The 13,247-nt window shown below is 36.5% G+C and overlaps 1 protein-coding gene across 1 annotated transcript in view; it reads right to left on the reverse strand.

Moving 5' to 3' along the window:
- YIPF7 (Yip1 domain family member 7) overlaps positions 1–13,247 on the reverse strand; it is a 43,963-nt gene that overhangs the window by 18,733 nt on the left and 11,983 nt on the right. The window contains exons 3-4 of the mRNA XM_069105025.1: positions 11,559–11,723; positions 2,648–2,792 (exon numbers count right to left, since the gene is read on the reverse strand). Of these exons, the coding sequence (XP_068961126.1) occupies positions 2,648–2,792; positions 11,559–11,723 (310 nt within the window). The remainder of the gene's footprint in view (positions 1–2,647; positions 2,793–11,558; positions 11,724–13,247) is intronic.

The following is a 13,247-nucleotide window of genomic DNA, read 5'->3' on the forward strand; positions in this document are numbered from 1 at the left end:
CACTCTGCCACCCCAGGATGGCATCCCAGAATCTTTCTCTCTGGTTCTTATAATATTGTGTGAATGGAGCAGCTAGGTGGTGCAGTGAATAGAGCACTGGCCCTGGAGTCAGGAGGACCTGAGTTCAAATCCAACCTCAGACACTTAACACAAAAACTAGGCATGTGACCTTGGGCAGGTTATTTAACCCCAATTGCCCTCCAAAAAGCAAAAACAAACAAACAAACAAAAAGTATAGAAATAATCCAATATTAATCTGAATCAAATTTAAAATCATTAAATTTAATACTCAGTATGAAAAGATTCAGAAAAATATACTTGATCAACCAATATTTTATAGAATATTTTAATTGAAAGATAGTAAAACTGAAACCCAGAGTTAGAACCCAGTTTCCTGACTAGTATTTTCACCACTGTACCATTCCATCTTCTTATTTAAAAGCAAAGATATTTTGACTCAGAAAGTATCATTAAAAATTCAAAATATATGTTAATAGAATTAATTCTATCCTTGAAAGAGGAAGATTATAGTCTCAACAGAAAAACTAACAATTGCAATATTACAAATGACTTGGGGAAAAAAGATTAGTTAATATATTAAATTGATTGTTTCTGACTATTTGATTAATTGACATAGCCTTCCTTAGCAGCTTAATCTAAGATTATCAAATTACTGTGACAAAGACAGAAGAAGGGAGGTCAGCAGCTAAATTAAAACTCTACTTGATATAGTGTTTGATTTACAGGGAATTTACATCTGCTTCTGTAGAGAGAAAAAAAATAAGATGGTATCACTAAATGCTATTAGTTCAAATGGATATGATGTGGTTTTTACTGAAACAAATTACTATGCAACTGATACATAACACTAGGCTGACTAATCTTATGAAATGAACATTTTAAAATGTTTTTAGTTAGATAAGCATTTGCAAAGTAGATTTTTCAGTTAGGAATTTCAGTTTTTACTTGAAAGTGAAGAAACTCACTAATTCTCAATGAAGATATTTTTCTTGGTTTCTAAAATTTTTTATCAGTTTGTATTCCCTTTGTTTCTTTTTCTACATTAATGGAACTATTTCAGATTCAGAATTTTTATATCTTAGGGTTTGAGCCAAATATAGAGGAAAAGTACGAGTCAGGGAGAAAGGACATCTAATTTTTATGGTTGCTCTGAAACTTGCTAGCAATTCAACCTTTCGCGAGTAAAATTACTTTTCCTCTGTGGACTTCAGGTTGCTCATATGAAAATCAGGGGACTAGAGTATAGAATCCTAGAGTTCTGAGGTACCACTTAGACCATGTTATTCAATCAATACCTAAAAAGAATCCATATGTCCCACCACTAGAAGCAGCCGATTCCAGTCTCAGACACTCAATATTATGAAGTTTGTCTTTATCTCAAGCCTAACTGTTTTCTGAAATTTCTTCTCATTGGTCTTGTTTCTTCCCTCTGGGAGGAAGAAGAAGCCCAAATCTTCTTTTCTTCAGGTGAATCATTTCTAGTTCCTTCAACCATGAACTTGAGGCCTCTTATCCTTCTTAGCCCCCTCTTTGACACTTTCCAATTTATCAATGTCCTTTCTAAAATGTGATCATCAGCAACAAACACACTATTACAAGCTTGATCTCATCATGGGAAAGTATTTTAGTATTCCCACATCCCTAATCATACCATAACTCACTTAAAGGAGCCTAGTGTTGCATTGTCTCTTGGCTGTCATCACAATGTTGACTCATTTTAAGCTTGAATAAGCTCAAAACTCCATATATCTTATTTTTTTCTCAAATGAACTTATTTGTAAAGAATACTCTCTTTGAAATGGTATTTAAATCTTTACATATCACAAGGACTTTGGTCAAGCATATTAAATTACAAATTGAGACTTATTATCCTTCTATTTGAACTTATTTATAGATGCTATTTTTCTCACCTCATTTTTCCAGAATCGTTTGCTTTCTCTTTTTCACCTGACACATTTTTCAAATCAAGAAACTCTTAATCCCAGTCTTATAAATGAATAAAAACACATAGAGATTATTTATTTTTTCATTATCCTTTGATGAGACTCACTACAACAACTAATAGACACAAGGATACAAAAGAGAATCTCCGTATCGCCAGCATACGATGGAAAATGAAATTCGAATCAGGTTCTTGCTTTAAAAAGTGAACTAAAATAACCAGAAAAGAATTTCCTGTGAATGAAGAATTAAAGTAACCAGAAAAAGATTTCCTCATAAATAGATCATGTGAAATCTCCACAAAATAAATCTTTCATTCAAGCCCTATATTTTAATCTAAATATAAGGCACCCTCTTTTCTACGTATACTCTATCTTTTCATAATAAGGAAATTATCTGGAAGGCATTGATTATAATTCCCTTTAATGTAGTTTTGACACTTTGTAGAGTGACAAAGTCATTTAAATTAATGCCTTATCTATCTGTGTGATACACATAAAGGTGGTTTTGCCATGGATATTATGCTTTGATTAGATCTTGCGCAATCACTAAAGGAAAACTCAAGTTAAGTGAATACTTTTCACCAAAAGAAGTGAATACTTCCTTCTTAATCTATTGTTTTCTTTCTCCCCCGCCCCCCTTTTTAAGTCAGAGCGTCAGTCTTCTGATTGTAGTCATACATTACCAGAAGCAGGGTTGCTCCCAAGGCTATGCAGAAAACCATGGGGCCTGTGAGATCAGTTTCATTCATAATGCTGCCATCTGCTGGTTTCAGAGGATTTAACACTGTCAGTGTTTTTTGCCAAATGTGATCAAAATTTATTCCAAGTTCTGCAGAAGAAATAAAGAGTGATTTTTTTTTACTTGAAGTAGAGAGAAGTCATTGACACAACCCATTTAAACAAAATCAGATTCTTGTCGTATCCTGATGAAGACCTGTGATAAATGCACAGTGAACCACAGCCCACCTGAAGCTATTTTTCAGGCTCTTGCAGTGCATCCAAGCTTACATTCTACCTGCAAATTGAGAAATACTTATTATTTTCTCTCAAATAAAATCTTAGTCAACCAAAAAGCTTCTCTTACAGTTCATTTTAATGTTTTCTTTTCACATGTTAAATTAGTAATACTTCCAAAATCTTATCAGCAATATTGAATGATTTTTTTAAATTAGTATCAATTGCCAAACCAAAGGTGACAACCCAGAGAAGTTGCAAGGTTTTTTTTTTTTTTAATCTTTCTCTTCCTGATGAGAAGTATAGTCCTTATGCTAACCAATTGAACAATAAATAAGAAGAAACAAGATGGGTCATCCCACCAAATCAAAGCAATAAGAGATTATGTGATTTTATGAGATCAATGCACATTCATGGTTAAATCTGTGCAGATAATTCCAGAGACAGATTTCCCCTTTGATTATTAGACAAAGAAAAGCAATGGTTCTTAGATAGTGCTAAAATCAGTACGGTTTAGTAACCCTTTACTATGCGTTTTCCCAAGGTTTTATAGTCTACTTTCCAATTAAAAAAAAAATAGGATTAGATTAGATCCCCTGATGAAACCTGCTACCACATGGTACTGTTTCTATATTAAAAAATAAAAATAGAACATGTACATTGAACATAGAATAGATATGTTCTATATAACAGTCACTTTTTCTCCAATCACATAGAACTATATTTTAAGAGGAATCTTGAGGGAAGGTCAAGGTCAGAAATACTTCAAGAAAGGAAGGGAACATAGCTCCAGCACTTAAAAAGTAGTCAGTCACTCAGCTGCAAGTAAAATTATAATAATTAGGAAGTAGAATTAAGAAAAATTATTTCATGAATATAGTGAATTCTACCTGGGAGGCACAGAAGGAATGATTTTCTCAGAAACTGTTTTTATTTTTAAAGCAAATCCAGAGATGATTCAATTTAAAGAATGAATTATCTATAATGATTGAATTTGTGGGTAGAAGGGAGTTTAATTAGCATTGATAGTACAACTTTTAATGCAATACATACTAGAATCTTCCTTTCTTACTCCTTCCCATTCTGCTAATTTAAGAGAATGATAGCTATCTGGGGGAGTGTATGGGTGAAGAAAAGAGAAAAGTCAGCCAGAGGAAGTAGTTGAAAACCAATGGAGACTGGAAGGGAGCAAAGGAGATAAAAAGGAGAGGCAGAGGGGCAGCTAGGTGGTACAGTGAATACAGCACTGGCCCTGGAGTCAGGAGTACCTAAGTTCAAATCCGGCCTCAGATATTTAACAGTTACTAGCTGTGTGACCTTGGGCAAGTTATTTAACCCCAATTGCCCAGTCTTTCCCCCTCCTAAAAGAAGAAAAAAAAGGAAGGAGGGACAGAGAAAGGATAATGGTGGGAGAAGTAAAACAAAGACTGAATGGTTTGCCCTTCTGAAAGGAAGATGTGCTACTATAAGATAGGGAATCTGAGGAGATCCAGCAAACAAAAAAGCCTGCAGCTCCATGTCCCATTCCCCTTGCTCAGCTCAAAGAGAACAGTTCCAACCTGGCTAAGAGAGCTGTTGCATCATCTAGCTCTTCTTTGAGTCCTATGGCTCCTTCCATTTATCCTGCATCATAGTGGGCTATGGATGTACCATAACCACCTCACAGCAGTAACCCAAGAACAGGCATTAGCCAAAGGTTGGTCTGCTCTTCCTTTGGTTGAGAGAGCATGTTATAGTGGAAGTTTAATTTACTTCGAGTTTGACATGTGTTTGAGTCTCAGTCTTGCCATATACTAGATATTTGATCATGGACAAGTCATATGACCTCTTTGTGCACCAATTTCTTCCTCTCTATAGCAGGGATAAAAATCTTTGCACATCACCTTCAGAGGGTCGTTGTGAGAAAAGTGTGGTACAATGGACATGACCGAATTTGAAAGCAGAGGACCTGGGTTTGAAGCTTTGGTTCTACCACCTTATACCAGCATGGTATGGTATGTATAACAAGGTATGGTAGTATAACAAGAAAACCATTCTGGTCCTAAAAGCAGAGGTTCTGGTTTCAAATCCTGCCTTGAACTCTTATTACAGATATTTCCTTGGGCAAATTAATTTCCCTGGGTCTCAGTGTCCTCATCTGGAAATGTTTGTACTAGATAGCCTCTAAAGTCCCTTTCAGTTCTAGATAAATGACTCTTGACTAGTGTGACCTTGGATAAATTAGTTTATCTCTTAGTTTCAGTTTCTCCAACTTGGAAACTGTGAAAACTGGGAGTTTGTAGAAGATTATCCCTAAAGGTTTTTTTTCCCCAGCTCTAATCTGTGGTCCTATGATATAATATTATCTCAATTGACCTGAAAAACTTCTACAGAAGAGAACAATGCTATGAAGGTAAAGAGAAAGTGACCAGGTCTCATTTTCAATTGTCTCCTACTCTTCAAGACCCCATTTGAGGTTTTCTTGGCAAACATACTGGAGTGGCTTTGCCATTTCCTTCTCTAACTCATTTTATAGATGAGGAAATTGAGGCAAATAGGGTTAAGTGATTGTACAGAGTCACACAGCTAATAAGTACCTAAGGTCAGATTTGAATTCAGGAAGATGAGCATTCCTGGCGTTCCATGCACTATGGCGTGACCTCGTTCACTGTAGACACATAATAGCAGTTATTTGACCCTGAGAAAACCATTTCATCTCTCTCAGATTCAGTTTTCTCATATGTAAAACATATGCATAGCATCTGCCTCAAAGGAATGGTATGAGGTTCAAATGTGATAATCATTATAAAGTGCTTTGCAAATGTTAAAACTTTCAAAAGTTAGCTATTCTTGTTATTAATATTAAAGTTTCCCTACCTATTTGCAGAGAACAGGAAGGGATGATAGGATATAGAGGAAAAGAGGGCCTCCTTTTTTGAGGCTTTCTGAGATTAACTGTGATTCAGTGAGTTCTATTTTTTTTAATGAAATTTTCATCTGTAGTAATTTGCACTGTATGCTTGCATATGGGAAGTTGTACTCAACACAGTAGGAGATACTCAGAATAGATTTTAGAAGGTTTCCTAAGTAAAAAGAAATGAAAAAATCCCTTAAAGTAAACCTAAATCCTTTATTATGCTATGGAAGCCTCTGACACAACGATTCTCTGTCCCTGGGAAAAAATTATTTCTGCATAGGAAAAGTATCTGTATCCATGACTTCACAAGGCTATGGAGCATCATTTGGAAGTTTGGTAAGGAACAGAAACCTTCTTTTAATTCTGCCCTACTCCTTCATGCCCATAAATCCCTAAAACCTAAATTCTATGCACAGAACATAGAAAGGACTTTTAATGGTCAATATGGATGAGAGTTGAATAATACTGCTGGGGCAATGACCAAACATTTCTCTCTCTGGGAATTGATCGTTGACATTAGAAAACCTGAATGAGATTGAGAGGGTTTCCCTTCTTCCATCTGCATTAGGACTTGTGCCCTTGTACAGCTAAAGAGTTTATTAATTTTATTGATAAGGTAAATTCTAAATTTTTTATCTTGAAAATAAGAATAAAATTGAATAAATTATTTGTTCACCTGATGAATATTTACATATTTCTTAATGCATAAACACTTTGGTAAATAGGAACAATCTATCACACTTAAATCAGCATGAACTATCTCATTCAATTTCTATTTCAGGGATTAATAGACTTTACAATTTAATTCTACCTGAGGAATTTATCATTTCCAAACTTGACAGTATTGTTGTAAACTGGCTTTCATTAACCATATGTTTTCATTGCTTAATATGATAAATTAACTTTGTTTTACTCCAAAGCATTGAGGATAGGGCCTTGGGGGCAGCACTGCATGAATGCTTCCTGAAAAAATGAAGTGAATGAATGCAATGGCCACCTCTTCTCAAAAAAAAAAAATGCATAATTGTACTCTAAATAACCAAAATAAAATATATTTTATGGAATGTTATAAGCATGTCAAACCATTGTTAAATGGCAAGATTAATTTCTGCACATCTTTTGGTTTGGCCCACTAAAGCAAAGAACTAATGAAAGACTTGAAAGCCCTTTTATAAAAACTGGGGTTTCAATGTTTTTTTTTTTGCTGAAGTAAGCTACCTTGATTTTTGCTTCCGAATTTATTGCCAAATATGCAAAGGAGGTTATGGTAAGTATTTATTAATTATAGAGACCATAACACAATATCTTATTATGCAAAAGAAAAATAGAGGAGGAAATTGCCATGAAATATGAATTCAAAATTTATTGCTTTGCTGTCATCTAGTGGTAGCAAAGTGTATGATATATGTGCTATAAAAATGAATTAATATCTTTATTTTTTATGTAAATTGTGGCCCTGGCCTTTCAACTACAAACACCAGCCTATGTTAGAAATATAAAATATTAAGTTATACTATATTTTCTAGTCTGACACGTGAGAATTGATTATTATCTCAAGATTCATTTGTTAACATTGTTGATGTTGCATTATCAAGTAACAAAAAGTTATTCTTTCCCAAAGTTAACCAAGTGTTTTATATCATAAATCATGTCCAGAATAAACAGACATATTTCTCAAATAAAGTAGTTTGAGTGACAAGTATGTATATTCTACAGTCCTGTATTTTTAAATACTACACTGACTTTTCCTCAAGAAAAAAAAAAGGAATAAAATACCATTTATCAACTTATCACGCTTTTCAGGCTCTGTAAGACAAAATGGGTCTCTGCTCTACATAATTCCACCCAATCTGGAGGAAGTATCTTATATCAGGAGGCATTAAATTAGTGAAAAGCTTGGAAGAATTGATTGTGGACAAGGGTCATCTAGAATGGTTTGATGGACATGAGGGAAAGGATTCCCTCTTAGCTGGCATGGGGCAGAAAAGAAATATAGTAATTTCTTTTTCACATTGGAGTGATTTGATTGATCAAAATGGGTTATTACTTTGAGGGAACTGGTTAAGAAAGTAGTAAGAGAAATTAAGTCAGGGTATAGTGATGATTTTAATGATATTGGAGATTAGCACTAATTTTAAGAAATTCTAAATATCATGGGAAAGTAAACTCCAACATAGTTAGGAAATTGGGTTTTATGAACAATAGCAGGTTTAGATCAATGGAAACATTTTAAATATATACACGTTATATATATTTTTGTCAATTCTTCCTCCCCTCCCCCCCAAATCTAATCCCCAAACAATGAATACTTATACTTAGTGCTCAAACTATTGGGCATTCATTAATCCTTTCTTTGATGATGCAATATACACATGGATCTTGCATTACCTTAAAATCCTTAAACATGAGGAAATTTAATATGAGTAAAGGTACAATCTCAAAGGAGTCCAAAAATGCAATGGTACAAATTCTGCTGTTGGTAGGCTAGACTAGATATTGTGATAAACAGCTTAGGGGTTTAACTAAGATGCAATTTCTAGATGAGTCACTACTGTGACAGGGCAGCCAAAACTGATAGTATAGTCTTAAAATGTATTCATAGAGACACTGTTCAGTCTGACTCTGCCTTGATCATAGTTTGTCCAGAGAATTCTTGAGCTAGTTTCTCATGCTAGCCTTGAGGAAAATGTGAGGAGACATAGGTTAAATGGCAAAAAAAAAGAATGGATTAACCCAAAGAATAGTCATTATAGGGTGGATGATAATCTAAGAGGAGGCATCCAGTGGTGACATTGCAGTGGCTGGTCTTGTGCTGTTTGGCACTGTCAGCAATGACGTGGATAAAGGCACAGATGACCTGCTTCCTGACAGAGTCAGGATCCAAAAGGATCTTGACAGATCTAATAGATTTGGTCCAATATACTAAGGTAAAATTTAATAAAGTCTCACACTTGGGTTTAAAAAAATCAGCTTCACAAATATGAAATGGAGGAAGTATTATTTCACATGAACAAGGAATTTATCTGAAAGACATCTGGGGGTTGAAATCTGCAAGCTTATTATATATGATGTGAGAAGTAGTGATGATAACAATAATGATAGCTAACATTTATATAGTGCCTACTATGTGCTAGGTACTATACTAAGCCCTTCATAAATATTATCATTTTATCCTCAACCCCAAGAAGTAAGTGCTATTTTTATTCTAATTTTACATTTTAGGAGACTGAGACAAAGACTAAGTGACTTGGCCAAGGTCATCCAGCTAGTAAGTGCCTGAAGCTGAATTTGAACTTAGGTCTTCCTGACTTCAGGCCTAGCACTTTGTGCACTGTGCCAGCTATCTGCCTCAAGAAAACAAATGCTTTTAAAGGGTAAATTAAGTACACTTCCAAGATTCCTTTAATATAACAATGTATTATGTGCCAAACACTATAGTAAGCATGGTAGGCTAAATATAGGAAATACGTTCTAATGATTAACCTAACCAAGGAGGAGGCTGCCCTAAGAGGTAGCAAGTTCCTTATTACTTGAGGTTTTCAAATAAAGCACAGATGAGAATTTGTTGGGGATGTGAAGGAGTAGGTACCTTTTCAGGTACGGGTTGGACCAGATGACCCTGGAGATCCTTACCAACTCTGAGTCAGTGATGCTTTCGAGATTGGTTTCAGAAGGGTTGTAACGAGTTAAACATAATTTTGAGTATGTAAATCTTACAGATAAGGAAGGAAGGGAGGATGTAGGTGATAAGTATGGGGGAGGTGGATATAGAAACATGTTGCTGCTTGAAACATTCCTGGAATCTTAGTCTGTGTCTCCCACACTAAACCGTCTGCCAAGAACCCTCCGCTACAATCCTACTCACTGTTACTCAGCCACCTCACCTCCCACTCTATGACTTAAAAGTAGGCATTGACGAGGTCTTAAAGGTACAGATACCTTTCTTCTTTCTTAAGGGTCAAGCAAAGATGGATTACTGTATGAAGCTTCTTCGTTAAAGACTAGATAAGCTAAGTCAGAGGAGAAAAGAGGTTATGATTACAATGAAGCAAAATTTTTTCCGTGTTTTTTTTTTTTTTTTTTGCAAATTTTTGGGTTGTTTATTTTTACCTATTCCTCTTAATATCAGAAACCACTGACAAGGGAACAGTCTAATTCCATTAACTGAATTGTAGTTAGACTAGTGGCATTTCTCATTTGTCCACAGATTTGATGTTTTTCCTATTTATTTGTGCTAACAATATGCCCAGATTCTGCCACCTCCACCAGTGAAAAGTCCAAGGAAGCCCTGAGAACTTAGGAGGTCTCCTGATTTGGCTACAAAATTTCTGAAGAATGAACTTACCTTAAAACCAAAAATTGTATTGTTCTCCCCTACCAGTCATGTAGCAGACATAAAAGCTGACTAACTGATGTATTCAATTATTGTTACAGGAGAAAGTCTAGTTGTAGAAAGGAGAGAGGTGATTAGAGTTCTGAAAAGGGGTGAGGGATAGGGAAGGTGACATGCAATTTAACAATGACAGCAAATTAATGGGAAATCTCTTCCTTACAATATAGTATGAAAACACATACAAAGCTGGGCATGAGGTGTCATAGAGAAGAGTCATGCTTCAGTTAGGTGATTGGATCAGTAACTTCTTTTTTGTTTGTTTGTTTTTTGGAGGGGGGAGGGCAGGGCAATTGGGATTAAGTGACTTGCCCAAGGTCACATAGCTAGTACCCTGTGTTTCCCCGATAATAAGACCTATCCCGAAAATAAGCCCTCCCCTTACTGTGTAAGATTCCTCTAAAATAAGCCCTCCCCTGAAAATAAGCCCTATTGAGATTGCTACTGTAGTGAAGGTGATCCCCTGCTCTACACACTACATTACGGTACCCTCTGTATGCACCGTTCCCCCCCCCCGAGTGAAACGCACACCGCACTCCGAGCTGCATCCAATCAGAGCTGCAGCAGTGAGCACGTCATCCTGTTCTTCCCCAGTAATTTGCTTATTGAATAAAGGTACATTTTTTTGTTCACATTTACCTTTTTATTAAAATTGCTGTCAATGTTCATTAAAATAAGCCCTCCCCTGAAAATAAGCCCTCTGGTGTTTTTCTGTCCAAAAAAATAATAAGACAGTGTCTTATTATCGGGGAAACATGGTAAGTGTTAAGTGGCTGAGGGGGATTTGACCTCAGGTCCTTCTGACTCGAGGGCCGGTGCTCTATTCATCTAGCTGACCCTCCAGTAACTTCTAAAGTCCCTTCTACCTAAGATTCTCAAAGTCTCTGTAATCCTAGTTGGCAAAATATATCATTCTGAAATTCTTTATTAGCTGAGAGACTCTTTTTCAACTTTAAAATGTTGCCTTTCTTGCATATATGTTCTATAAGAGTATAGAGTAGCCAGCACATAGTAGTTGCTTAATAAAATCTAGCTGACTGACTAACTGATGTATTCAATTATTGTTACAGGAAGAAGTCTAGCTATAGAAAGGGGAGAGGTTATTAATAACAGCTTGGTTTTTTTCTGATTCAAAGGAATAACTTAGAATCAACATCTGAATTTGTGCCATTCACATTCCCCATGAAGACATGCATCTTGTTGCTGCTAATTTTGATAAAATTTGTAGGCCCTTCTCCATAGAAGAGTCAAATATAAAGCTCAGGACACAGCATAATAATGGTACTCATTTAATGCTGATTATTTCCATTGTTCTCTAAAATGCAAAGTATATTAATAACATTTGCTTAACTTATCTTCTAGCAAAGGTGGCTCTTCATCAAAACTGTCTGCATAAGGTGGTTGTGAATAATAATCCGAGTTATATGTTGGCTGAAAATATTGTCTGGTGTAACCTGAAGATGCAGTCATCTCTGGAGGAACAAAAGCTGCAGGGTGGGGCAGTTCTGTTGAATGCTGTCTGGAATGAAAAATATTGTCGTTAAACCATCTGTGAGATTAATACAATGATAAAGAAAAGAAAGAAATATGCTTTTATTTTTTTTTTTCTTTGCCAGATTCACCTAATTTTCTTGGATGTTATTTGGTTCTTGTAGGCACCTAATTACACAAATATCATGTTTAAAGTTCTTCAGTTTGGAATGGGCTAGCTCTTTTTAAGTAAAGGTTTTCATAAGGCAGCGAGTTTAAAAAAAAAAAGCTGCTGATGATGACAGGCAGCACTGCCCCATCATTAAAAATAGAAATAGGAGCTAGATCTGTGATTTCGTAGACATAGGGAAAAGCAGTAATGAAAAATCTCCCTCCAGACATGCAGGTTATCACTTTCTCCACAACTTAAAAGGCTTAGAGCATTGTCTAGAGCACTGAGAGGCTCACACAGACAATATGGGTCAGAAACACAAGCTGAACCCAGATCTTCCTGGCTCCAGGGCCAGAGCTCTGTCCACTATGCTTCACTGTCCTGCAAAAATCAAAATGCAGTTTCAAAAATGCTGCTCACTTAAAGAGCCACCACACATAGTCTACAAAGCAGTCTTTTCAGTTACAGCCCAGAGATGGCAACGACTATTGGCAGAGTCACCTTGGAATAGCAAGGCTAGAAAGATGCCAACAGCATGTTTTCAAAGATGTTTCCATTTGTAAGCATGAAGATTTACTTTGCTCAAATGAGATCTGTTCTCTTCTCACCCAATTTGTGACTTTATTTATGTCTATATGAAGGATGAAAATGAATAACCAATAATCTCAAGAAAAGATTGGTGGGGGGAAGCAGGGACTTGCTTGAGATCTCCCCCAAACCCATCAAAATACCTGTAAAAATGAATATAAACAAATTTTAGAGTAACAGAAACCACAAAATGACAGATTGAAACAAATTTCCAGCCCAAGACAACCTGAAAGGTCGACAGGAAAGGTCTGCTGCACCAGGAAGGGAGAGGCGCCCAGTCTGGCATGAGCCATGACAGCAAAGACCAGGCCCCCAGGAAACCTGGAGCAGGGATCAGGGCACTGAATCATTGTCAACAGTGACTTTTTCCAGACTTTTCAACTCACAAACACCAAAGACAACTTAGAAGGTCAGTAGGAAAGGTCTGTTGGACCTGCGTTGAGAGAGGAGCCAGCCCCAGTCCCAGGGTGGTGGAGGTGGTGGCCTACTGCTGCTTCCAGAACTCTTGGCCCACAGACAGTGTGGGGATTGAGTGGCAGATCAGAGAGAGATTGCAGGGATGTCTTTGATGGCTCTGAGGCAGGATTCTCTTGCTTTGCCCTACTTGGATCTTGGTCATAGTCCTGGGTAGTAGTCCTGGGGCAAGAAGGAAATGATGTGGTGATGATGCTGTGTGGTGGAGCTTGTGGCAGTGGTGAAGAGGGAATTCTCTTCATAATTCCAAGGCAGAAAAGAGTGCTTGTGGTCACTCACAGACCAGAGCACAGACCAGGGGAGGAGTAAACACCTCTTCTTAGATCATACCACCTTAGA

The sequence above is a fragment of the Petaurus breviceps genome, unplaced genomic scaffold, assembly GCF_028583685.1.
Source record: "Petaurus breviceps papuanus isolate PSGF00001 unplaced genomic scaffold, PetGlider_PUasm1.0 76, whole genome shotgun sequence".
NCBI classification, from domain to species: Eukaryota; Metazoa; Chordata; class Mammalia; order Diprotodontia; family Petauridae; genus Petaurus; species Petaurus breviceps.